The sequence below is a fragment of the Eurosta solidaginis genome, chromosome X, assembly GCF_040869045.1.
Source record: "Eurosta solidaginis isolate ZX-2024a chromosome X, ASM4086904v1, whole genome shotgun sequence".
NCBI classification, from domain to species: Eukaryota; Metazoa; Arthropoda; class Insecta; order Diptera; family Tephritidae; genus Eurosta; species Eurosta solidaginis.
In genome coordinates this window covers 100,162,074-100,188,537 of record NC_090324.1, presented here as the reverse complement: position 1 = coordinate 100,188,537, position 26,464 = coordinate 100,162,074, and the positions used below count along the sequence as shown (strand labels likewise).

General features: G+C 37.1%; 1 protein-coding gene across 10 annotated transcripts in view; it reads right to left on the bottom strand.

The window, feature by feature from the left end:
• The window catches only part of bt (projectin protein bent), a 3,328,983-nt gene that overhangs the window by 790,193 nt on the left and 2,512,326 nt on the right, over window positions 1-26,464 (bottom strand). For all 10 annotated transcript variants that reach the window (XM_067757812.1, XM_067757814.1, XM_067757820.1 and 7 more), the window contains one exon: window positions 27-380. In XM_067757812.1, coding sequence (XP_067613913.1) covers window positions 27-380 — 354 coding nt within the window. The remainder of the gene's footprint in view (window positions 1-26; window positions 381-26,464) is intronic.

Below are 26,464 nucleotides of genomic sequence, written 5' to 3'. Positions count from 1 at the left end.
AATTTTAAAACTGATTTAGAGCTTACCTTTATAAGGCACTTCAATAACTATAGGATTATTAATTGGACCGGAGAACTCATCTTTACAATCAATATTTGGTCGACTTTCCCCTTTGCGAACTGTTAGTTTGCAACTACTCGATAATTTACCAGATTCGCAAGTTATTTCTCCCCCGTCACTCAACTCTAAACAATTTAAAACCAACTGATGCTTACCACCTCCAAGATTTTTTAGTTCTATTCGCTCGCTCTTATCTACGCGGTTACCATTAATTTTCCATTCACAAGGCGCCGTTTGATCTTGAAGCTCTACATCCAATACAAGTTTCTCACGTTCCACAGCATCTATGTCTTTCAGTTTTTTATTGAAACGATTTTGATCTAGTATTTAATGTCGGAAAGAAAGTATTGTTTAAATTAACTGTGGAAATACTAAAAGCACTGTGCCAATTATGCTAAAATAATATCATCAGGGCTCGTATTTACATTCGCACGTGCAGCACATTTGTAAATTTTTCGCTCATGCACATGAGCAGTGCGCTATCAGGAAAAAGGTTTAGCACATAGCTCACGTGTGTGCTGACTCGAATAAAGTACATGCACATGCGTATGTATATATGAAATATTTATGCACATGTGTGTGATTTATATATGAAATATTTATGCACACTCTCATGCACGGTGTGAGAAATAAAATTTGAGTCGTGTGAGCATTTTTCTTTCAAACCATCACAATTTTTACCTGTCATTCGGATTCATAAAAAAATAGGCACATATCAAATAAAATCTTATCAAACAATTATTTTCAAAATCTGTCAGGAAAATTCCATTTTTTCAATCAAATATATATTTATGCAAAATATCTGAATCTAGGTAAAAGAAGGAGTAACTTCAAACATTCTCAATTGAACTGCCATTCTTTCACGACTACAGCGTCGCCTCAGTACTGGAATCTCTGCAGTAATAGTAATGGTATTTTCATCTTAAAGGTGTTCAGTATCCGCATCTTCCTCGAATACCTCAGGCTACGCTTTTTTAACTCATGGTACAATCTGAGCATACTCGTATGCATCGTTTTAACTTCACTCGGAACATTGATATGAGCGAATGTATTGAACTAAACAGCACACACACGAGCATTGCATACAGTTTTTGCATCAAAGAACACACTAGCGATGTGCTTTATTTCATATGGTGCACACTGGAGTTGTATGCTAAACAGGGCCGTAGGGAGAAAATCCGGGCCCGGGACTAAACAATTTACTGGCCCCCTATAAAAAAAACCACTAATACATTTAATTAATTTGAATTAATGACGTCTCATTCTTGAATCATTATTGATGGTTTGCATAAAAAAAAATTTTTGCCACATCAACGAAATGATTTTTGGACTAAGAGCTGAAAATAAAATTAACACAGAATATTTACTATTTATACTGTTTTATTGTAACGTAGAAATAAAATTCAGGGTATAGTGCAAAAGATACGTAAAGCAACACAAATGTTGGGGAAAATTGTAAACAGATTTTGAACATAGATGGCATTTAGCAATTCCAATGGAGACAGACCTTTATCAAAATTTGTTTCGTAAATGTGTTTCAAGTGAATTATTTCGCATTCTTAGCTTTTTCGACAAATTTTGCTACACTCGCCCGAACCGTAGTTTCATACATGTCTTCAAATTGCCACAAAAAGGAAAACGTCTCATTGAAATTTCTCATAGCTGCAAATCGTTCAGTAATGCCAGCGATTACCGAATCAACGATCACCAAGAATGTATTGTTTTTAAAATCAGACTCTGTTTTCTCTTTCGAATGACCGGAAACTTTGGCGAGATGTTCAATTGAATAGCAACTGTTTGCTTTCGTTTAAAATTGCCTCCCATAGGTTCCTTATCAACTTCAAATCAGCTTATAAGGCATCTAGATGTCGCGGTGCCCCCATAAAATCAGAAAACAAAAATTCAGGAACACATTTTTGCAGAAAACATTAGTCAGAACCCTTTTTCAGAAAGATAAAATTCAGAGGTCAAAACTCAAATACATAAATACATACATAAATATAAAAATTTCAGAAGTCAAATTTCAGCAGTCAAATTTCAGAAGTGAAAATTCAGAAGTCAAATTTCAGAAGGCAAAATTCAGAAGTCAAAATTCAGGAAGTAATCAGACGAAAGAAAAAACAAGAAATTTTTCTCAAAATTCGGAAACGTTTTTTATTTGGAAGGAATTATGTATAAAGAAAAAGTAGTAAAATCTAAAATTTTATATTGTATGCAAAGCAAGCATGTAATTAATTAAATCTTTTCGCGTTTATCTTTTTCATATGAATTTACAATATTAAAAAAACAAAAGTCTTTATATTTTATCTCGCGTTTCCGATATGGCTCGCCTCCAGCTGAAAATTGCTGCAGTTTTGTTTCTGTTATTGCATGTTCGTATTTTATTTTATTTATGAAATTAAATATGTTAGGGTATGTCTCAAACGCACTTCGAATGACGTTGTGCCACCTTTAGATATAATTATTTGTACGGACTTCACCCAATTTGGTGATATTATACAAGTTAAGGAGCCCAAGGACTAGGGCTCCAAAAAATTAAAGTTGGGGGCTGCCCTGCGGCTTCATTACATCCTGCAAAGATCCAAATAAAAAATAGTTTATTTTCCGCTTAAGAATATTTACCATTTATTGTCGTTGATTATCCAAAACAGACTGAATTTTATTGTTAACTTAAACTAACTCTAAGCTTCTATATTAGTCTAAGTGATTTCTAATTTGCTGACACTGCACTTCCCACGATTGGCCAAAATAATAAATCGCTTGCGTGGCAAATCACACGACCTGCATTTTGTCCGCATATCATATCGCTTACGCTGCAATTTCCATGAATTGCATTTTGTCTGCTTACGCAATATGATATCGGATCAATTATCTGGGTTGGCTTTGCTCGTGTTTGTTGAAGTGTGGTGTCAGCACAATCTTACAAGTATGTGTGTCTGCCCCTTGTTAAGTACCACCCTTTAAACATCTGCGTCCCGCAGATGAGCCCCTTTTTCAGAAGGATTCTTTGCATGGCCTGGCTGGTCAAAATCTATGGTCTGATTTAGTCTTGGAAAGTTGATTGTAGTAGTGAGTTTTCTACAGATAATGTAGCATACGGCTGCCAGAATGACCAAGGCAAGAGCGTCAAAAATTACCGAAAGGTGAAAATTATTCCCAAGTTGTTTAAGCTGATTAATATTTTCCATGCTGAGGCCGTGAATGTAGTTAAGGTTCAATTTTAGTCCTTCGCTCGTGATGTTTACCAAGGGCGGTGGCAGGGCCTGCGCTGTGCGTACTGATCTGCTGGTAAATGTTTGATTTCCCACCGTTACTGTTTCGTTGTTGAAAATAATGACGTACGTTCCATTTAGGGATGTGGAGTAGTTCCTCCCTTGTAACAGACTTTCAAAGTTTGTAACAAATATTGTTGAGTCTGCGATCATCTCGACGGTTTTGGTGTTGTCTGGTTCAAAGTTGAATTTGGCATCGCCACCTTTAACTAGCCTAGCTAGGCACCCGTCTTCCCGAAGTTTGATCAGGGATTTGGGAGAACAAATTGTTGTATTGCTGATCGAAGTGCAATCCTCGTTCAATACGAACGTTTAACTTCGTTTATTAGCATTTTTTTGTAGTTGGGGTCAATATGTTGTCCTTTTATAACAGCGGCCCGTGTTATTAGGAGTCGGTAGACATCTGGTTTTACCTTTGGCATTGATAGTACGTACAAAAGTGTGCTACCGTTTGAATACACGGAGGCCGACCCGTACTCTATGGCTTCAATGGTGTTCTGATATGGTAGGGAATCTTCCTTCATTATGAGCCTTCCAATCTCGTATCGATCAAGAATATTTGGGTTAATTACGCCAGATTTCGCCATTTGGCACGCTTGGGCGACTTCAAACACCTGTTCCTTCAAGATAAGGACTTTGCTCAGGTCAAGAAGCTCCATATTCGCCTCGCTAATGTTTTTGCTTATAGCGTTAATATGGAGCATCGCTTCATTTGCTTTCTCGATTGCGGGTACCGTTGAATAGTTTTTCGTTGACCCGGTACTGGTGATTGCTGTTTATTACCACGTTATTCATGCTTCGAAGAATATAATCCCAATCCGCTGCATCTGGAGACCCAGCTATCCACTTCCATGCAGAACCAATCCAGTCAGTGGAACGTATCCCCTTCGTGATTTGCTTATTTGTAGTTCGTCGAGACGCAGCATAGTTTGATTAAGATGGAATTGTAACAAAGTCCGCACAACCCTGCTTGTAATGTCGTGCTCTGTTGACTCCATCAATTTGACCAAAGCCGTGTTGAAGTAGCTTAGGTCTACCACATGGACTAAACTGAAATATCCGTTCAGGATCCAACCACGCCCATGCTCTATAGTCACCAACGGGGAGTCATAGCCGTAAATATTTAGTCCAGAAACGCCAGATATTAATACTAAACTGCCATAAAAAAATAATGGTTTAGATTATTTGTTTTAAAGAGCTAAGACTTTTTAATTTCGGGGGACGGTAATTTGGATTCTTAAAATTTTCATGACTACAATTATTCTTCCTTTTTTCTGGTTTTTAACAAAAAATTTTTACGATTTAATTAACAAACAATTTTTTTAAAAAAATATATATTTTTTTTTAATATGGCTAAAGCATTTAAAGGTAGAACCGGCTATGATGCGTCTAGAACTTTTCAACGAAGAGGAAAGGAGAGGAAAAAAAAATTTTTATATTTTTCATTGCAAGGATACAGTTAGAACTGTTCTAATTAGAGTTACACATGGTTCCACCTTATGATGCTCTACCCATTACAAGTACAAAAAGTATAAAAATTTTTCCTTTGTTTCTTCATTTCTTAATTTTTGTTTCTTAACCATATAAATTAATTCAATCGTTTCATTTTATACAGTTTTACCGTCCGTGATTTTTGGCAAAGACCACAGGACATTGTATTTTGCGGTTAGTCATGTAGTCTTCCCCAGATGCCCCATAAGGATATAACAAACAAAAAGTTTTGGGGCATTTCTTTCATTTTTTTTGTTGGGCCTCTTTACTTGTGAAAAAAAATTTTTGGGCCATCATTGTTTTTTTTTTTTGTTTTGTTTTTTTTTTATTTTGGGCCTTTTTTACTTGCGACAAGCAATTTTTGGGCCATTTATTTAACCCATATATGCCCAGCGCCCCATTTTTAAAACGCCTTGTATTTATAGGTTATTTAAAAAGCTAGCGAAGATATATCAGTACATTGTTCAGTTTGGTATTTTTGTAATAAGCGGCTACACCATCACGTGCTCCGTTTTAAACATAACCTTAGTTTATTCATCAAACTAGTCAAGGGTGATTGGTGGTTTTTACGATTTACGATGTCGCGAAGTAATAAGTAAGTTTGTGTGGTTCTTTTTTTACAAATGTGATATTTTCGGTTTATGCTTATAGTTTTATCAATGTTAAATGCTAAACTAAAATAAACAAATGTGTATATTGTTTCTGTGAAGTTTTGTGAGCGATGTTTTGCGACGCCCCATTTTTGGGGCGCTGAGCACAGCTGCTCACACGATTTTGCACAAACTTTTTAAGAAAATTTGTTTAGATTTAGTGGATATATCTATTCATTTGCGCTTTCTCTCGTTTAAATTTTTCATAATTTTATGGGGATTCCGTAATCCATAATTCAGACTAACTCTTGCTGATATAATCAACATATTAGACAATGATGATGAAATTTTGGATACTGCTCTCTACGTTTTCCCTCCCGTAAATCACTTGCTAAGTGATGAAGATAGTGACGAAGACGTCGCTGTTGAAGGAGATTTGAATCATATGGCAGGAAATCAATTGCGAGCTGAAGGACAGCTATAGGTAATTACAAAAAGCGGTACTGAACTGAAAAGAGAATATTTTGGGCGGCAAGATGAATCAGATTCGTATGACAGTGATGACAACGTTCCTCTATCACAACTAAAGTTTTGCTATCAAGACCAAGTAAAAAAGTTAAAAAAAAACCACGCCTAGAGAGGGAATGGCAAAACAAAGACTTTCCAATGCATGAAAAGCAAGTTTGGAGAAAGCCTGACTTTCTCAACGATTCTATGAGCCCCGTGGAGTGGTTTGAACTATTTTACAATGATGAGCTGATAGATCTAATAGAGCTGAACTCAACAAATTTTGCTGTTTATGAAGGAAACGATAAGTTTGATGTAACTCGCGGGGAAACACGCCTTGTACTGGCTATATTCCTATTGAGTTGGTATTGTTCTTATTCAAGATATCGAATGTTTTGGGATACCGGTGCTGATACGTATCATCCTGGCGTTGCTAATTCTATGCCTAGAGTACGGTTCGAGCGAACTCTAAGATATATGCACGTAAGCGACAATACTTCATTAGATCCCATTTATAAGTGTACAAAGATTCGGCCATTGTGGGATAAACTAAATACCACTTGGATGACATACTTTCCGCGTTATGCGGATGTAAGTATTGATGAATCTATGATACCATATTACGGGCACCATAGTACTAAACAGCATATCCATGGAAAACGGATTCGATTTGGTTACAAGATTTGGTGTATGGCAACTCGAATTGGATATCTGATTCAAGCTGAACCTTAACAAGGAGCCTGGTAATACTAATCCCGACCTAGGAGTCGGTGGGTCCGTCGTTACAAATTTGATTTCCAAGCTACCAGACGGATTCAAAGTTCACGTTTATATCGATAACTTTTTTACGTCTCTCCGTTAGCTAACGGCGTTGAGGGAATCTGGAAATCAGGGGACTGGAACAATTCGAGCAAATCGTATTGAAAATTCTCCTCTGGAGTCTCCTCAAAACATGAAATCGAAACCGAGGGGTAGCTATCACCAAATTACTGATAATACGTCAGGTATAACGCTGGTCCGTTATAACGATAACAACGTTGTTACTATAGCCTCCTCTTGCGAAGGAGTACAACCTATTGGATAGGCAACACGATGGTCAAGCAGTCAAAAAAAAAAAAAGATTATTATTTCACAACCACTATGTATTCAGCAGTACAACAGATATATGGGCGGGACTGACCGATTAGATCAGAATGTGGGATGTTATCGAATTAGCATAAATCAGAAAAAGTGGTACTGGCAGCTATTGATGTGGCCTTTGAACGTGTCCGTGAACAACGCTTTTCAGCTTTATAAATTATCTCCGGATGGTGAACAGAATCGTCCATTAAATTACCTGGCATTCATAAGAGTTATAACTACCACCTATCTTGGTAATTATTTTCATGTACTTATTTTATGTTTGTATTCTCGATAGACTCTTCTTTGTTTAGGAAAATACTCCAATCCCGCACATTGGGCCGTCCCTTGAAACCCATTTATAGAAAACGAAGAGTTCCTGATGGTGTTCGACTTGATGGCCAAAACCACATAATTATATCTAGTGCAACCCAAGTAAGATGTGCGGAATGCCTTAAAAATACCACCAAAAAGTGTAGAAAATGTGATGTTGGCTGTCACACCAACTCTTTTGAGTCTTTTTATTCTTAACTTTTTTCATATTTAACTAACTCCATTTTTTAATAAGTGAAATCTGTGCTGAATTTTAAATTTTCCGTAATAAAATAATAGTTTATCCTTTCCGTCCTGTTAAAAAAAATATCGCTTGGCTTTCTCTTCGTGACCGAATGTACTGTTGTGTTGTAGCGGTCTACTGCTATGTAAACTAACTCCTTTGGTCTAGATTGCGAATTTCTCCTTTAAGGCATCGGAAAATTTCTATCAGGGTTGAATGAAATTTCTCAATCTGGCCGTTTACCTCATTCTTTGGATTGGTGTTTCGTACAATTTTATTCCCAAGCCCCTGATATAGTTGCAAACTAAGGGGGTCATAAATCCCCTTTCATTGTCCGTCACTATAATTTTGGGGTTGTGAAATAGTGTATTGCCTTAGCCAATTTAGACCGGAAAGTAACTGCTGAGCGATTTTTTATGTGGAATAATTTTGAAAACTCTGAAAATTTGTCTATACAGAATAAAAACTTTTCGCCTTGGATTTCGAAGATATCCACATGTACTATCTCACATGGATATTTGGGGATATGTGTGTCCTTCATAGGCGGCACCGCGGGATGCCTATCGTATTTATTTGCCCTGCAAATTTCGCAAGTGGTAGCGAACTGTTTTATTCGACTCGCCATTTTTGGAAAATATTATCCTTCCAAGATTTACTCCTTATTTTCCTTAGGATTTCTATGAGCCCTCCTATGCTCGGACTCTATTATTCCGCAAATTCTATCCTGGTTGGCTACATCTTCGACTACTCTTTGTGTTATCCTGATTTTGTACAAAAGGAAATGCTCTAATTATACTTCTTGTAGAAGACATAAACGGTTTTCTGGAATCTTTATTCCATTTACCAGCGATGGATTCAGGCGTTCTTTTAAGGCCTCGATTAAACTGGGTTTTCCAATGGCGGCCAACCTAACGTAGTGACGAGTGAAACCCGGATGCGGATTTTCCGAACAAGTCATTGCACTCCCCTCTGTAAAGATAATCTGGTTTCGGAAAACGTTTAAAGAAGCCTCCACGTGCCGTATAAGATCTGACGAATCTTGGTCCGCACTGTGAACCGTCCCTTCCTCGCTTCCGGCTTCCGCTAATACGTCGCTGGTTTCCGACGGTGCTGTTAAATAGTTTGCCTGACATGGGATTCTGGAGAAAGCATCTGCCACAACATTTGATTTACCAGCCTTCCACCTCTTCAACTTGCGTGTTTCTGTGTATTTTAATTATCGTACTATTCCTGTATTAACGTTTAGGCTATCAGGATAGGACATAGTAAAATTATAAAAAAAATTTTTTCACTTTACGCGTTTTTTCTTAATTTTCGTATTATTCCTGTATTAGCGCTTTAGCTATCATGATAGTAAAATTATTAAATTTATTGTATGAGATTTAACCTCTCCTGGGGAGAGGGGCTTTTATACCCTGGAGGGTTCCGAAGGGAATCGCAGAATTAAGCCATATTATAAACCGGAGGGTCACGGTTTCACAAATATTTGGTATCGGCTGTACAAACCTTAAATTATTTTTTAATTTTGTTTAGTTCCTAGTTTTTATTTTATAAACCGGAGGGTGACCCCAAGTTGGTTAACCGCGGTTTTAGCAATATTTCATTCATACGCCTTTTGGGCAATTATTATCCTTTGGGGAATTTTTTCCAAAAAAGGTTTCACTTAGATTCTTCACTACACACCACATAACACAATTCCTTATTGTTTTTTGTTTTTTGCACTATCACTTTTCAGGACCTTTTTTTTAGGGAGGTCCTTTTTGAGGACCCACATGCCAGTGGGTCCCTGCTGGGGCGCCAGTTAAGGAGCCCAAGGACTAGGGCTCCAAAAATTAAAGTTGGGGGCCACCCCGCGGCCCCATTACAACCTGCAAAGATCCAAATAAAAAATATTTATTTTCCGCTTAAGAACATTTACCATTTATTGTCGTTGATTATCCAAAACAGACTGAATTTTATTGTTAACTTAAGCTAACTCTAAGCTTCTACATTAGTCTAAGTGATTTCTTAATTGCTGACACTGCACTTCCCACGATAGGCCAAAATAATATTTTATCGCTTGCGTGGCAAATCACACGACTTGCATTTTGTCCGCATATCATATCGCTTACGCTGCAGTTCCCATGAATTGCATTTTGCTTGCTTACGCAATATGATACCGGATCAATTACCTGCGTTGGCTATGCTCGTGTTTGTTGAAGTGTGGGGTCAGCACATTCTTACAAGTAAGTGTGTCTGCCCCCCTTGTTAAGTTACATATTCCATAATTCGATTGGATATTACGCCTTCTTTCGACGTTGCTGTATTCCAGGCTGAAAAAATTTTCAGAAGTCAAAATTCAGAAAGTAATCAGACAGCAAAAAAACATTAAATTTGACTTATTAATTTTGACTTCTGAAATTTGAATTCTGAATATTGATTTCTGAATTTTTGTTTCAAGATTTTGACTTCTGAATTTTGGCGTTCTGAAAAAAGGTGTTTCCGAGTTTTTGTTTTCTGAATTTATGGGGGGAACCAGATGTCGGACAACTATGGTGGCGTCTCTAGCTTCTAGCTTAGATGTCCCATCTTTGTGGATTGCTGCTGAAAAAAGTAAGACATTCTTATACAACTCCGAAGAAAGTAATTGCAGCCGTACAACATTCTGCAGCATAAACACCACATAAATTCAGACTGTGGGTTGTACGAGGCGAGTATTCGAGTTTTTGTTTCATATTGGCGCCGTTATCGAACCCTTGTGCACGACAATCTTTTATTGGGATTTCATGTTTACCTAGAGTATGGAAAATTAAATCAGCGATTTCCTGACCAGCTTTTTTGTTACAATCCACGAAAGCCAAAAACCGTTGTTGACTTGTAGTCTGTTCAAAGTGACTAGCATCAGGCGTAGCATCAACGGTAATGGCAATATGCTTGGCTTTCTTGCGTTGATCTAATATAGTTTCCCTCACGTGTTTTGCACAAATTTCTATAAACTCGTTCTGAATATCTTGGGAAAGATAGTGAACTTGTAAACGCTTGTGCTGCTGTTGAGAAATATTGCAGGGACCCACTGGCATGTGGGTCCTCAAAAAGGACCTCCCTAAAAAAAAGGTCCTGAAAAGTGATAGTGCAAAAAACAAAAAACAATAAGGAATTGTGTTATGTGGTGTGTAGTGAAGAATCTAAGTGAAACCTTTTTTGGAAAAAATTCCCCAAAGGATAATAATTGCCCAAAAGGCGTATGAATGAAATATTGCTAAAACCGCGGTTAACCAACTTGGGGTCACCCTCCGGTTTATAAAATAAAAACTAGGAACTAAACAAAATTAAAAAATAATTTAAGGTTTGTACAGCCGATACCAAATATTTGTGAAACCGTGACCCTCCGGTTTATAATATGGCTTAATTCTGCGATTCCCTTCGGAACCCTCCAGGGTATAAAAGCTCCTCTCCCCAGGAGAGGTTAAATCTCATACAATAAATTTAATAATTTTACTATCATGATAGCTAAAGCGCTAATACAGGAATATAAGGAAAATTAAGGAAAAAACGCGTAAAGTGAAAAAAATTTTTTTTATAATTTTACTATGTCCTATCCTGATAGCCTAATCGCTAATACAGGAATAGTACGATAATTAAAATACACAGAAACACGCAAAAAAAAAACGCTAAGTTGAAGAGGTGGAAGGCTAGGATTGAAGAGTATAACCACGAATTGATTTACACTCCTGGTAAATCAAATGTTGTGGCAGATGCTTTCTCCAGAATCCCATGTCAGGCAAACTATTTAACAGCACCGTCGGAAACCAGCGACGTATTAGCGGAAGCCGGAAGCGAGGAAGAAATCCTAACTTTCTCCAAATTATCTCTTAGTATCGGATCATAATGGCTTATGAGTTCTAAGATGCCCAAAAAATTTCCATTGATTCGTTCACCAAGATATATACTTTCGCCTCTGAAAGCTAGGCCCCTTTCACCCAAAAATAAAATAGCGTCCGAAATTCTATATACAATTTCTTTCTGCTTTTGAGTTTCAGTGAATTTTTGAATTAGATTTTGTAAAGATCGCCAAAGAATACAACATTTAATGACATCTTGAGTATTTTCGTGTGCTGGCAGTGTATCGTAGACCTTCCACAGTTGCAATTTCGAATATCCACCAGGACAAAAAATTTTTGGTCGATTTAAAGTATTGGTGGTTAACAGACGACATGGTAGGCAATAAAAAGTATTGCTACTGGCATTCCACATCAACCAGTCACGCTCGACTTTCGCTCCATTTGGCAAGATTCTGTTTAACAACGAGGTAGGAAATGCCTCGTCATGACGATCACGTGGAAAAATAACAGGACACTTTTGATGACCTCGACCAATTATTTCGTTGACTTCTTCAGATCGCAAAAACTCATTATTCACGGTACCGATGTCGAAGTCGTTTAAATAATCTGGACTTTGATACACAGTTGGTGGTATTTTTGGAAGACTTTTTGGAGATGAACCTACTTCAGTGTCACCACGAAACTTTAGGCAAAAAATCATTATCAATAGTCGAATCGGATGCGGAACCTGAATGGTTTTTAACCAGCTGCCAAATGAAATATTTATTCTTAAATTTTATGGAAAAGGACTTTTCAAAATATTTTTCACATTTCACTATAATATTAAAACGAAATTCAGATATTTGGTGCTTTTGAAATTCGGCTTAAAAATTGCACATGGGATAGCTAAAGACTCTCCTGAATTAAAAAAATGTCTTAGAACCTATAAATCGCGGGTCCCCTAAGAAACCCCGGACCCGGGGAATCCCCCATTCCCCCTCCCTTCTCGTCGTGCATGATGCTCAATAGTTTTTCAACATTGCACAGCTCATATGTATGCATTGAGTTCAGAGAGAATTTATTTTCCGCATAATCGGCACATACGCTTTAAGGTCCGTAAATGTCCGTTATTGACCCAGATAACCCTAAAAGTTACTCAGGCGAAAACTTTTGATTTTTTTTGGAAATGTCTGTTTAAAACCGCTATAGAAAGAGACTCTGATACTTTTTAAAGAAAAAAATTTTTTTTTTTATTATTTTAGAGGTGTCCTATATATAGTACATTAGGAATATAAGGGATAAAAACATATTTTTATTTATTGGAATGGAAGTTTACAAAACACTTGGTATGTACTCCATCCAATATTGCATTTTACACATCTTGTAGTGGTTTTTTGATGGCAATATTCACATCAGGTTTGTTTTTCCTGTGGCTCTACAAGATGATCCATACGGTCATAGCGAATCTTGGCTTCTTTGGGCAACTTGGATGGCCTTTTTGGTAGGGTGATTGTTTCGATGGGTTGTCAGCAGCGTGGTAGCCACAGCACGCCTAAAGCTCAGTTGGTCAAAACTTCCGCCCCGTTCGCGATGTATGATCCAACCATTTGGAGCGCCATTTCAATGCAGTGGGCTAGCAAAAGCAGGTACCATTTGCCCCTCATTGAAGTTCTATACAAGCTTATATTTTGTTCAGAACGTTCCACTTCTCCCATGTTAGATTTATACATTTAAATCAAATGCGGTTTTTCTACATATATAACGGTATATTATCGTCCGACTCATCGGTTGAGCTTTCAGGCCCGGCTGCACTAAATTTTATTTCTGCTGGCGCTTGCAGTTGGGCAGATGGAAAATTATTTACGCCAAAAGCTTCTTCAGGACCAGAATCTTCGTCGTTTGCATTAACTGGAGGAAACAAAACCACTTCATAGATGTCGCCAGTGTTTTCTTCAACATCTTCCAACCAAACAAGAACCCCATGAAGCCAGAGACCCCTGCAAAAAAATAGATCTTGTAGACACCTATCTTCCTAATGTACTATATGTAGGACACTAACATTTGCTCATTTTTACTACTAATTAATTTTCAATGTATTTAATCGTAATTTTACACATTTAAAAACTCGTTTATTTCTCTATAATTTTTTAATAAAAAAAATAAATTTTTTAAATTTTATCATATAAATTTTAACTCACTTTTGAAATCGTATTGTTACGAATATTAGCAAAACTAAGGGGTGCTGCCATTTCTAAGCCGATGCTAAACAGTGATATCATGCACATCCATAGATCAACCATCATGTATCTACATAAACGAATCAATAATTGCGTCTACATATATGTACGTATACGAGCAGCGGAGAAGCAATGCACAAACACATGCATATATCTTATCTGAATTGCTCACAAGAGAAGGCAATAATTTGTGCAAGTATTACTCAAATGAGAAGTTATAAGCGTAGTTGTGGCTGGCGATTTTTTAGCTGAAACTAACTAGTAACTTCTGGAATGGAAAAGCCTAGAAGTATGCAATGAGATATCAAAAAGTATAAAAGGGGCGACAGTAGAGGCCAGGAGTGAGTTTCATTTGAGCTATCAATCAGTTTGGTTATTAAGCAAGCTATTCGTTGCAAAGTATAAGTGTTATTGTGAAGTGCTTTAATAAAGGCCATTTTTCCATTATTCAATATTGGAGTTATTTATTCAACAGTTTAGCGATACGAACGTTGCAGAAGATTGCAAATAAGGGGAATTGCAGTAAATTCGTTACAGTATGTTATAATTTTGCATTTTTTAATTTAGTAATTTTCTGAATAAGACAACGAACACTTCTCTCACTGAGGGACTGTAAACACTTACTATTGCGCAATTTCTACTGCATGCAAAACAACATTCCCGTTATTTCCTGGCCACCGGGCGCGTTGCGTGAATCGACATGAAATTGGTGTCCTACATATAGTACATTAGGGTTATCTGGGTTAACAGCACTACTGATCTTGACTATTTAAAGTGCGTGCACAATACGCGATGTTACATTTAAATACAAACTTTAATGTATTCGCATACTTCGCTTATTGCGTGTTTAATATAAACAGATTCCCAATCAATTGGATTGCACCGCTTTTATGCTCTGAGTTTGCCTCGTTTACCATTAGGTATATGGCATAATTTAATTCCTACCGGGTAGCCGCCCTCGACTTAATTATTTTTAAACTGTTTTATTTAGGTTGAGTTGACTGTAATTGAAATTTAAGTAACTTCCCGATAACCTACATGCTTGAAACTTGGAGCATAGTTCAGAACCCGATGACAATGCATAAATAAGAAAAAAAATCGCTGCTAGGTGGCGCAAGGATCGAGGTGTTCACAAAAATCGTATTTGTGGTCCGATTTTGCTCATATTTGGAACACATAATACATACAAAAATAGAAAGCGACCTATGAAAAAAATCGCCGCTAGGTGTAGCAATTCTCGAGATATTCAAAAAATCGTATTTGTGGTCCGATTTGGCTCATATTTGGAACACATAATACATACAAGAATAGAAAGCAACCTATGCAAAAAAAATCGCCGATAGGTGGCTCAAGGAACGAGATATTCACAAAAATCGTATTTGTGGTCCGATTTGGCTCATATTTGGAACACATAATACACACAAGAATAAAAAGCGACATATGCAAAAAATCGGCGCTAGGTGGCGCAAGGATCGAGATGTTCACAAAAATCGCATTTGTGTGTCCGATTTGGCTCATATTTGGAACGCATAATACATACAAGAATAAAAAGCGACCTATGCAAAAAAATCGCCGCTAGGTGGCGCAAGGATTTAGATGTTCACAAAAATCGTATTTGTGGTCCGATTTGGCTCATATTTGGAACACATAATACATACAAGTATAGAAAGCGACCTATGACAAAAAATTGCCGCGAGGTGGCGCAAATATGGATATATTAAAATCGTATTTGTGGTCCGATTTGGTCCATATTTGGAACACATATTACATACATGAATAGAAAGCGACCTATGATGCCCGATTTGGCTCATATTTGGAACAGATATTACATACAGTCCGGTAGAAGTGACATCAAAATATTTTGGAGTTGGAGGAGGGACAAGCATACGTGGCGCAGAGTCGAGTAAAGTCTTTGGAAGGATTATGTATTCAGGACTTAGATTGTAACAAATTGTCAGGAAAGAGTCCTTGTAATAATGAGTCATTAAATGAACTAAATAGAATGAGAAATAATAGGCAATTAAATAAAGACTAAAAACTTGAAAATAAAATAATTTTAAAAAAATTTAAGTTAAACGGTTTTATTGAAAACAATATTTATATGAAGTAACAATAATGCTAAAATCTGGAAAATAATTAGGTAAGTCCTAGGTACTAGTCATCACACTCCTCATCAATATAGGGCGTTGATCAGACAATTAAATAAAAGCGTTGGACGCGTCAAATTTCTATTCATAGTCATATATAAGACCAACTGAACTGAAATAAGGTTATGCTACGCCTCACACTTTTAGAAATTTCACGTGCCCAACGCTTTTATTTAATTGTCTGATCAACGCCCTATAGTGATGAGGAGTGTGATGACTAGTACCTAGGACCTACCTAATTATTTTCTAGCTTTTATTATTATTATTACTTCATGTAAATATTGTTTCCAATAAAACCGTTTAACTTAAAATTTTTTTTATACTCAGTTGAGCAGAGCTCACAGAGTATATTAAGTTTGATTGGATAACGGTTGGTTGTACATATATAAAGGAATCGAGATAGATATAGACTTCCATATATCAAAATAATCAGGATCGAAAAAAAATTTGATTGAGCCATGTCCGTCCGTCCGTCCGTCCGTCCGTCCGTCCGTTAACACGATAACTTGAGTAAATTTTGAGGTATCTTGATGAAATTTGGTATGTAGGTTCCTGAGCACTCATCTCAGATCGCTATTTAAAATGAACGATATCGGACTATAACCACGCCCACTTTTTCGATATCGAAAATTTCGAAAAACCGAAAAAGTGCGATAACTCATTACAAAAGACAGATAAAGCGACGAAACTTGGTAGATGGGTTGATGCTATGACGCAGAATAGAAAATTAGTAAGATTTTGGACAATGGGCGTGGCCCCGCCCACTTTTACAAGAAGGTAATTTAAAAGTTTTGCAAGCTGTAATTTGGCAGTCGTTGAAGATATCATGATGAAATTTGGCAGGAACGTTACTACTATTACTCTATATGTGCTAAATAAAAATTAGCAAAATTGGATCAAGAACACGCCCACTTTTTAAAAAAAATTTTTTTTTAATTCAAATTTTAACAAAAAATTTAATATCTTTACTGTATATAAGTAAATTAAGTCAAAATTCAACTCCAGTAATGATATGATGCAACAAAATACAAAAATAAAAGAAAATTTCAAAATGGGCGTGGCTCCGCCCATTTTCATTTAGTTTGTCTAGAATACTTTTATTGCCATAAGTCGAACAAAAATTTACCAATCCTTCTCAAATTTGGTAGGAGCATAGATTCTATGACGGTAACTGTTCTCTGTGAAAATGGGCGAAATCGGTGGAAGCCACGCCCAGTTTTTATACACAGTCCACCGTCTGTCCTTCCGCTCGGCCATTAACACAATAACTTGAGCAAAATCCGATATATCTTTACTAAACTTAGCCCACGTACTTACCTGAGCTCACTTTTTCTTGGTATAAAAAATGGGCGAAATCTGACCATAACCACGCCCACTTTATCGATATCGAAAATTACGAAAAATGAACAAAAATGCCATAATTCTATACCAAATACGAAAAAAGGGATGAAACATGGTAACTGGATTGGTTTGTTGACGCAAAATATAACTTTGGAAAAATCTTTGTAAAATGGGTGTGACACCTACCATATTAAGTAGAAGAAAATGAAAAAGTTCTACAAGGCGAAATCAACAGCCCTTGGAATCTTGGCAGGAATGCTGTTAGTGGTATTGCATATATAAATAAATTAGCAGTACCCGACAGATGATTTTCTGGATCACCTGGTCCACATTTTGGTGGATATCACGAGAACGCCTTCACATATACATCTAAGGGCCACTCGCTTTTAAAACCCTCATTAATACCTTTAATTTGATATCCATATCGTACAAAAACATACCAGAGTCACCCCTGTCCCACCCTAATGGCGATATCTCGAAAAGGCGTCCACCTATAGAACTAATTCCCCCTCTCTCTTAAAATGCTCAGTAACACCTTTCGTTTGATACCCATATCGTACAAACATTCTAGAGTAACCCCTGGCCCACCCTAATGGCGATATCTCGAAAAGGCGTCCACCTATAGACCTAGTGTCCACTCCCTCTTAAAATGCTCAGTAACACCTTTCGTTTGATACCCATATCGTACAAACATTCTAGAGTCAACCCTGGCCCACCCTAATGGCAATATCTCGAAAAGGCGTCCACCTATAGACCTAATGCCCACTCCCTCTTAAAATGCTCAGTAACAGCTTTCGTTTGATACCCATATCGTACAAACATTCTAGAGTCACACCTGGCCCACCCTAATGGCGATATTTCGAAAAGGCGTCCACCTATAGAACTAAGGATTACTCCCTTTTAAAATACTCATTACCACCTTTCATTTGATACCCATATCGTACAAACACATTCTAGAGTCACCCTGGCCCACCCTAATGGCGATATCTCGAAAAGGCGTCCACCTATAGACCTAATGCCCACTCCCTCTTAAAATGCTCAGTAACACCTTTCGTTTGATACCCATATCGTACAAACATTCTAGAGTCACCCTTGGTCCACCTTTATGGCGATATCTCGAAAAGGCGTCCACCTATAGAACTAAGGATTACTCCCTTTTAAAATACTCCTTACCACCTTTCATTTGATACCCATATCGTACAAACACATTCTAGAGTCACCCCTGGCCCACCCTAATGGCGATATCTCGAAAAGGCGTCCACCTATAGACCTAATGCCCACTCCCTCTTAAAATGCTCAGTAACACCTTTCGTTTGATACCCATATCGTACAAACATTCTAGAGTCACCCCTGGCCCACCCTAATGGCGATATCTCGAAAGGGCGTCCACCTATAGACCTAATGCCCACTCCCTCTTAAAATGCTCAGTAACACCTTTCATTTGATTCCCATATCGTACAAACACATTCTAGAGACACCCCTGGTCCACCTTTATGGCGATATCTCGAAACGGCGTCCACCTACGGAACTAAGGATCACTCCTTTTCAAAATACTCATTAACAGCTTTCATTTGATACCCATATCGTACAAACACATTATAGAATCACCCCTGGTCCACCTTAATGGGGACATCTCGAAAAGGCGTCCACCGATAGACCTAAGGCCCACTGCCTCTTAAAATGCTCAGTAACACCTTTCATTTGATACCCATATCGTACAAACAAATTCTAGAGTCAGCCCTGGTCTACCTTTATGGCGATATCCCTAAATGGCGTTCATCCATAGAACTATGGCCTATTCTCTCTTAAAATACTCTTTAATACCTTTCATTTGATACACATGTTATACAACCACATTCCAGGGTTACCCCAGATTGAATTCCTTTTTTTGTCTCCATAGCTCTCAACTGAGTATGTTATGTTCGGTTACATCCGAACTTAGCCTTCCTTACTTGTTTTAATTATTTTATTTCTTTTGTCAATAAGCAACGACTAACTTCCAATTGTCAAATTGTTCTCTTGATCCAACATATTCTTTCGTTAAAAAAAGTCGGGGTTCGGTAGCGATTTGGAAATTGCCGTTGTCTCCGATTTAGTTTGCATGCCAACAAGTCACCATCGGTTGCAGCATTTCGTTTCTCTTTGGATACTTCAATCAACAAATAAAACGTAAGTTCCTATATTCCTGTGATATTTACGAAATAAATAGCGATTTAGTAATTGTTATTATATATAGTTCTATGTATTAAACTAAATATCGTTTTTATTTTCTTTTGTTTCGATGGTCCTTCGTAGCCGTTCTAACAAATTTGAGCCAACAGGTCAGCAATCAAATTTACAAAAACAATCCTACATATTCACACATCTTCTAACTACACCCACCAAAAAATTCAAAATACGGGTGAGTTTTTCCGTTTATTGTGTGAAACTCTATAAAATAAAGATAAAATACATATCAAAAATGATTGAATGCTTTCTGCGGTTTTTCAGTAAAGATAATACATCGAGTAAGTTTGTGTTTTTGGCTTTTAATACCAATAATTAAAATATCTCTGGCTCGCGCTATCTTAATTGTGTCCATCCGAACGGACATAAACAAAACAAAAAGTTGATGCCGAAACCTCGAAAAAGAAGTTTTAAATACAGAATTTTATTAATATTTATTTAAAATGTAGTGTGAAACTAATTTGCAGATAATTTGTTATTATTTTATTATTATAAACAAATATATGAGTTCCGAAATTTCGTTTTTTTTTATTTTTCTGCTCGCTAATTTAGTTGTATTATATAAAAGTAATATTACAAGATTTTGGCGATTTACTTCGGGATTTTGGTTTTTTGTTCCTACTTAAGCATATAGGTAGCTTACAAATTCACTCCATTGACAAATAAAAGGTAAGTTCAAGCACCACAGCGCTATTTTGTTAGAATACCTGTTGGCTAGTTGGGTTTTACGCCAATTTTAGTACTTTTAGATCATATAAACACTTCAAACTTTTTTAAGTTACCCAGAGTAAATTTTCCCATTCAATGGCAAATTTAAACAGTTGGTTGAGTCGTTGATCGATCTCGAGTCAGTCTTATAAGGTTTTAAAACCACATTTACAAACCTGACCGATCGGTAAAGTAAACGGATTCTAGTCAATTGAACATCACATTGAGTTCGACATTGATCACTTTCCTGAAGACATGACAGCTTCTAGAAGTCCTAGTAAAACGAACTAGGAGTTTTTATATTTTATTATTGAAGAAGCTCGAAATAGCTTACAGTGACCCATAACCAGCGTGGCGGAGCTTGAAAAGCACCTGAACGGCTCCACCCAGACATTAAAACAGCTTTCAATAAGAGTTGCCCCCAAGGAGAGATACGTACACAACGCGATGTGCCTTGGTGGAACAAAAAGCTTAGGCAGCTAATGCCAGGCTAGGAAGCTGTTTAATAAAGCGATAACTACGGGCGACTGGGAATCGTACAAAGTCGCTCTAACATCTTACAATAAAGAACTTAGGAAATCTAAAAGGGCTACTTGGATAGAAGACTTTGAGAAGATCAATGATCTTCCAGCAGCGGTTCGACTACAAAAATTAATTTCTAGAGATCACAGAAATGTGATTGGCACTTTGAAAAAAACATATGGGAGCTACACCACGCGGCCGGAAGATACATGTAAACTGTTACTCAAAACTCACTCTTCTGACTGCACAGTATGCCATCAATCACCCATTATAGGCTTCTCCGACCGGGATCCGTACAATATGCCGAAAAAAAATTGTCGAAACACAAAAGACCAAATCGTTAAAACCCTTTTTATAGAGCAAACTGCCTTTATTGAATTAAAAAATGTCGAAAAAAGAAAAATAATAACCGAAAATGGCCGAAAAAAAGTCGAAATTGATATACTTAAAGCAAAACTCCAAAAATAAAATTTTAAGGCATACTTTTATTATTATGGTTGTAAATTATGACAGTATCAAAAAAACTATACTTGCACAATTAGTGGTGGGCGTTAAGACGGCACCAATATAAAAAATCTGTTTCCTAATCACAATAACGAAATTTTTGGAAATAGTATTCATATACAGTATATATATAAATAATAAAAAACAAGTAGGGAAGGCTAAGTTCGGTTGTAACCGAACATTACATACTCAGGTGAGAGCTTAGCTGCGTTGGTTTCGTAGATGGTTTATAAGTGGTTTTTAATTCCATATCACATACATTTGGGATCTATCGAGCAAATTGTAAACCAAGGATGAAGTTTTTTGGAACGATTTTCCTTCATCTTTGTCAAATAAGGGAAAAGCACCATGTAGGAAAATGAACCTAGGGTAACCCTGGAATGTGTTTGTATGAAATGGGTATCAAGTGAAAGGTATTAAAGAGTATTTTAAAAGGGAGTGTGCCTTAGTTCAAGATGTTAATGAGTATTTTAAAAGGGAGTTGACCTTAGTTCTATAGGTGGGCCCTTTTCGAGATATCGCCATAAAAGTGGACCAGGGGTGACTCTATAATGTTTTTGTACTATATATGGGTACCAAATAAAAGGTTTTAATGAGTGTTTTAAAAGGGAGTGGGCCTTAGTTCTATAGGTGGACGCTATTTCGGGATATCGCCATAAAGGTGTACCAGGAGTGACTCTAGAATGCGTTTGTACGATATAGGTATCAAATTAAAGGTATTAATGAGGGTTTTAAAAGGGAGTGGCCCTTAGTTGTATATGTGAGGGCTTTTTGAGATATCGACCAAAATGTGGACCAGGGTGAAATAACTACCAATGAATGCAACACTGTTACATTTGAACAACTGCCGTATACAGAAATTCCAACGACAATCTGTGAGTGAAGACGAGCGAGCAACGCGATCGGAAAATAACCAAATACCATTCGTCTCAATTAACAATCATTTTATATATATAATAACTTGATCATTTTCTTTTATAATTAAATCAAGCTAATTTACATTAAACTTTATTGTATTTATTTTAATCGTATGCCTTTCTGTTTGGGTAATGCGCTTGCAAGGTTTCAAAGCATAATGAACAAAATCGCGTAAAAAATGAACCACGGTGAAGTGCTAATATACTTGGACGATAAAATCATATCAAGTAAAACAATTAAAGAAGGACTATTTCGCCTCGAACGTTTTTTCAAACTTCTTAAAGAAGCCGGCCTAACTCTACGTGGCAACAAATGTAAATTTCTCGCAACCAAAATCGAACATCTCGGACAAATCGTCAACGAAGAAGGTATTACTCCTGGCGAACAAAAGGTAAACGCCATCAAGAATTTTCCGACACCAACAAACGCAACCGAGGTAAGAAGATTTTTAGGCCTGACAGGGTTCTTTAGAAAATTTGTTAGAGACTACTCTATGATTTCCAAGCCCTTGACAAAATTATTAACTAAAGAGGGCCAAACAAATTTCATGTGGGGTTCAGAACAGCAAAGTTCGTTTGAAACCCTGATAAGCGTCCTTACCAACGACCCAGTTCTCGTGCTATATGACATCAACGCCCAGCACGAGGTGCACACTGATGCCAGCAGTTATGGTTTGGCGGGAGTCCTCCTGCACTCTGTTGACGGCAGTGAATGGCGACCCGTCTGTTACTACAGTCGTCACTGCACTGAAACAGAGAGCCGCTACCACAGCTATGAACTTGAAGTCCTCGCTTTCGTAGATACATTAGAGCGTTTTCGAACTTACCTACTTGGTAAGCAGTTTCGTCTTGTTACAGACTGCTCCGCTATCGCACACGTCAAAACCCACAAAGAACTTAAAACTAAAATACCACGCTGGTGGCTCAAACTTCTCGAGTACGATTTTGAATGTATACATCGTTCCGCTAATCGTTTACAACATGTCGATGCATTAAGTCGAGCACCAGACCAACCCGCAAAAGGTGTCGAACCAGCCGGTTTTGTAATGAACGTAATGGCCGACATTAACGACTGGCTACTAACCATGCAACTCCACGACGAAAAATTTCGAGATATCATTAACGTTTTAAATGGTAATACAAAATCACCACAAGACCAAGTAATAAAATCCGAATACCAACTACGCAATCATAGATTGTATCGCAAAGAAACTGACGGCCTAAAGTTTGTTGTGCCAAGGGGTGTACACTGGCGTATTATTGAATTCTGCCACGACCAAGCCGGGCGCACAGCTCTAGATAAAACACTTGAACGAATCAAAAAAACGTACTGGTTTCCGAATATGAGAATATTTGTTAAAAGCTTCATAGCAGCATGTATTAGGTGTTGTTATCAAACGCAACGTACGGGTAAAACTGAGGGTAGCCTCCATTGTGACTCAGTTAAACCCATTCCATTCTACCGTATGCATTTGGATCACATGGGTCCATTTCCACGCAGCAAACGGGGAAATTGTCATGTCCTCGCCGTATCCGATGCTTTTAGTAAGTTTCTCGTAGTTAAAGCCGTGCGCGATACCAAGGCCATTCATATTATAAAAGCGCTTAGTCAAATCTCATCTTATTTTGGGTTACCATCGCAGATAGTCACCGATAGAGGTACGTCTTTCACATCGAAATCATTCGAAGAATATTGTAACAACAACAACATACAACTACGAAATTATCAATACGAACGCCGCGTGCAAATGGCCAAGTAGAACGCGCCAATCAGAGTATCTTATCACATCTACGCACAACAACCGACAATCCTAAAGATTGAGATCTTATTCTGAGAGATCTCCAATGGTCTGTTAATTCCCGTCGAAACTCGACTACCAAATTTAGTCCAAACGAGCTTGTGTTTGATTTCCCATTACGCGATCTAGTAACTAACCAACTTATTGCCGCTTGTTAATGATGATATCGACGAAGAAAATTCTGAGCTAAATTCGGCCAAAAAACGTAGCCAAGTAGTTATTAACATTGAAAATGAGCGCGAAAAATGGAAAAAACGACATCAGCAACCTAAGATTTACGCTGAGGAAGATTTAGTAGTCATTGAAAATGAGCCAGCTTTTACGGGCGTGTCGCGAAAGCTCGAGCCAAAATTTCGTGGACCGTACATTATCCGCAAAGTTTTGGGTAACGATCGGTATTTACTAGAAGATATACCAGGTTATCAAGTCAGCAATAAAAGGTTTAGTTCTCTTTATGCCTCCGACAAGATCAAGCCATGGTGTAGCAACAGTCCCGAACTAGAGTCCAACGACGAAATCGAGACCATTTAGGTCAGGAAAGGCCGAGTTGTCACACCCGTTTGTCAAATCACTTACAAAATGTAACCTTAGAAATACTGCCAATGAATGCAACACTGTTACATTTGAACAACTGCCGTATACCGAAATTCCAACGACAGTCAATCTGTGAGTGAACACGAGCGAGCAACGCGATCGGAAAATAACCAAATACCATTCGTCTCAATTAACAATCATTTTCTATATATATTAACTTGATCATTTTCCTTTATAAATAAAGCAAGCTAATTTACATTAAACTTAATTGTATTTATTTTAAACGGTCATCCCATACGGATCCAGGTAAGCGTAAACCCTACATTCGTGACATAGGTGTCACACCCATTTTACAAAGTTTTTTTTTAAGTTATATTTTGCGTCAAAAAACCATAACAATCACCATGTTTCATCCTTTTTTTCGTGTTTGGTAATTAATTATCGCACTTTTTCGGTTTTTCCAAATTTTTGATATCGAAAAAGTGGGCGTGGTTATAGTCCGATTTCGTTCATTTTTAATAGCGATCTGAGATGAGTACCCAGGAACTTACATACCAAATTTCATTAAGATACCTCAAAATTTTCTCAAGTTATCGTGTTTACGGGTGGACGGACGGACGGACGGACTTGGCTAAATGAATTTCTTTTTTCGCACAGATAATTTTGTTATATAGAAGTCTATATCTATGCGAACAAAATTAATATACTCTGTGAGCTCTGCTCAGCTGAGTATAGAAAAAAAGATTAGAGAGTTTTACTTAACTCACAAAAATTTATCAAACTTCGAAAATTGTTTGCGAAAATTTATAGCTTATTATAAATATTTGGTTCACTCTACACGGTATATTCATACGTATGTATATGCACGTTGAATTTTTTGGTTATAACAGAAAATTGCTTTCAATAATTTCAAATTAAAGACACAATTTACAAACATAATTTCGGATATACTAAACAAACTAAATTTATTTCAAAGTTACATTTTAACAACCATAAATATATGGAAGTATCTAGAGTTACAAATAAATTACGGACGCGTTAGCATAACGAATAGGAATATGCCAAATTTCTCGAAATTTAAATTTTTGTATACTCTGTCTTTTTATCAAGAATATTTGGAATGCGTTCTTTTCGCTTTTGATATACTTTTTTAGGTTCTGTTGCATCCTCAGTACTAATTAAGTTGATTTTATTGAGAAAAGCTGATGACTTGTTGTGCATATTTAGGTTTACCGTTAGCCTGCATATATTTAGTTGGAGCATTTACATGAATAAACCTGCGCAAAGCAGAAAGAAAAAAATAATTAAAAAAAATTTTTAATTAAACGGTTTTATTGAAAACAATACTTATAAAAAATATATAAATGTAAGGCGCGATAACCACCGAAGAGACCTAAGGCCAAGTTTCTCTTCCAATTTGCGTCGTGCTTCTCTTGATTTTCCCTACAAATTGGCCGGACGGGACCTACATGTTTTATGCCGACTCCGAACGTCATCTGCGAGGCAGATGAGTTTTCACTGAGAGTTTTTCATGGCAGAGGGGCGACCCCGCTTAGAAAAATTTTCTTCTAATTGAAAAACCTTATTTTGATGTTACTTTGCCCGGGGTGTGAACCCAAGGCGTACTGTGTGGTAGGCGGAGCACGCTACCATTACACCATGTTGACCGCTAATAATTTTCACGCGCCCAAATCTTTTATTTAATTGTCTGATCAACGCCCTAGATTGGTGAAGAGTGTGATGACTAGTACGTATGACCTACCTAACTATTTTCTAGCTTTTAGTATTAATATTACTAAATGTAAACACTGTTTTGAATAAAACCGTATAACTTAAATTTTTTTTAATTATTTTTTTCAAGCTTTTAGTCTTTATTTAATTGCCTATTATTTCTCATTATATTTAGTTCATTTAGTGACTCATAGTTACAAGGACTTTTTCCTGACAATTTGTTACAATCTATGTCCTCAACACGTAATCCTTCCAAAGACTTTACTCTATTCGGCGCCACGTATGCGGCGCCCTCTTCGAACTCCAAAAAATTTTGATGTCATTTCTACCGGACTGTATGTAATATTTGTTCCAAATATGAGCCGAATCGGACCACAAATACGACTGTTTTTAATATCTCGAT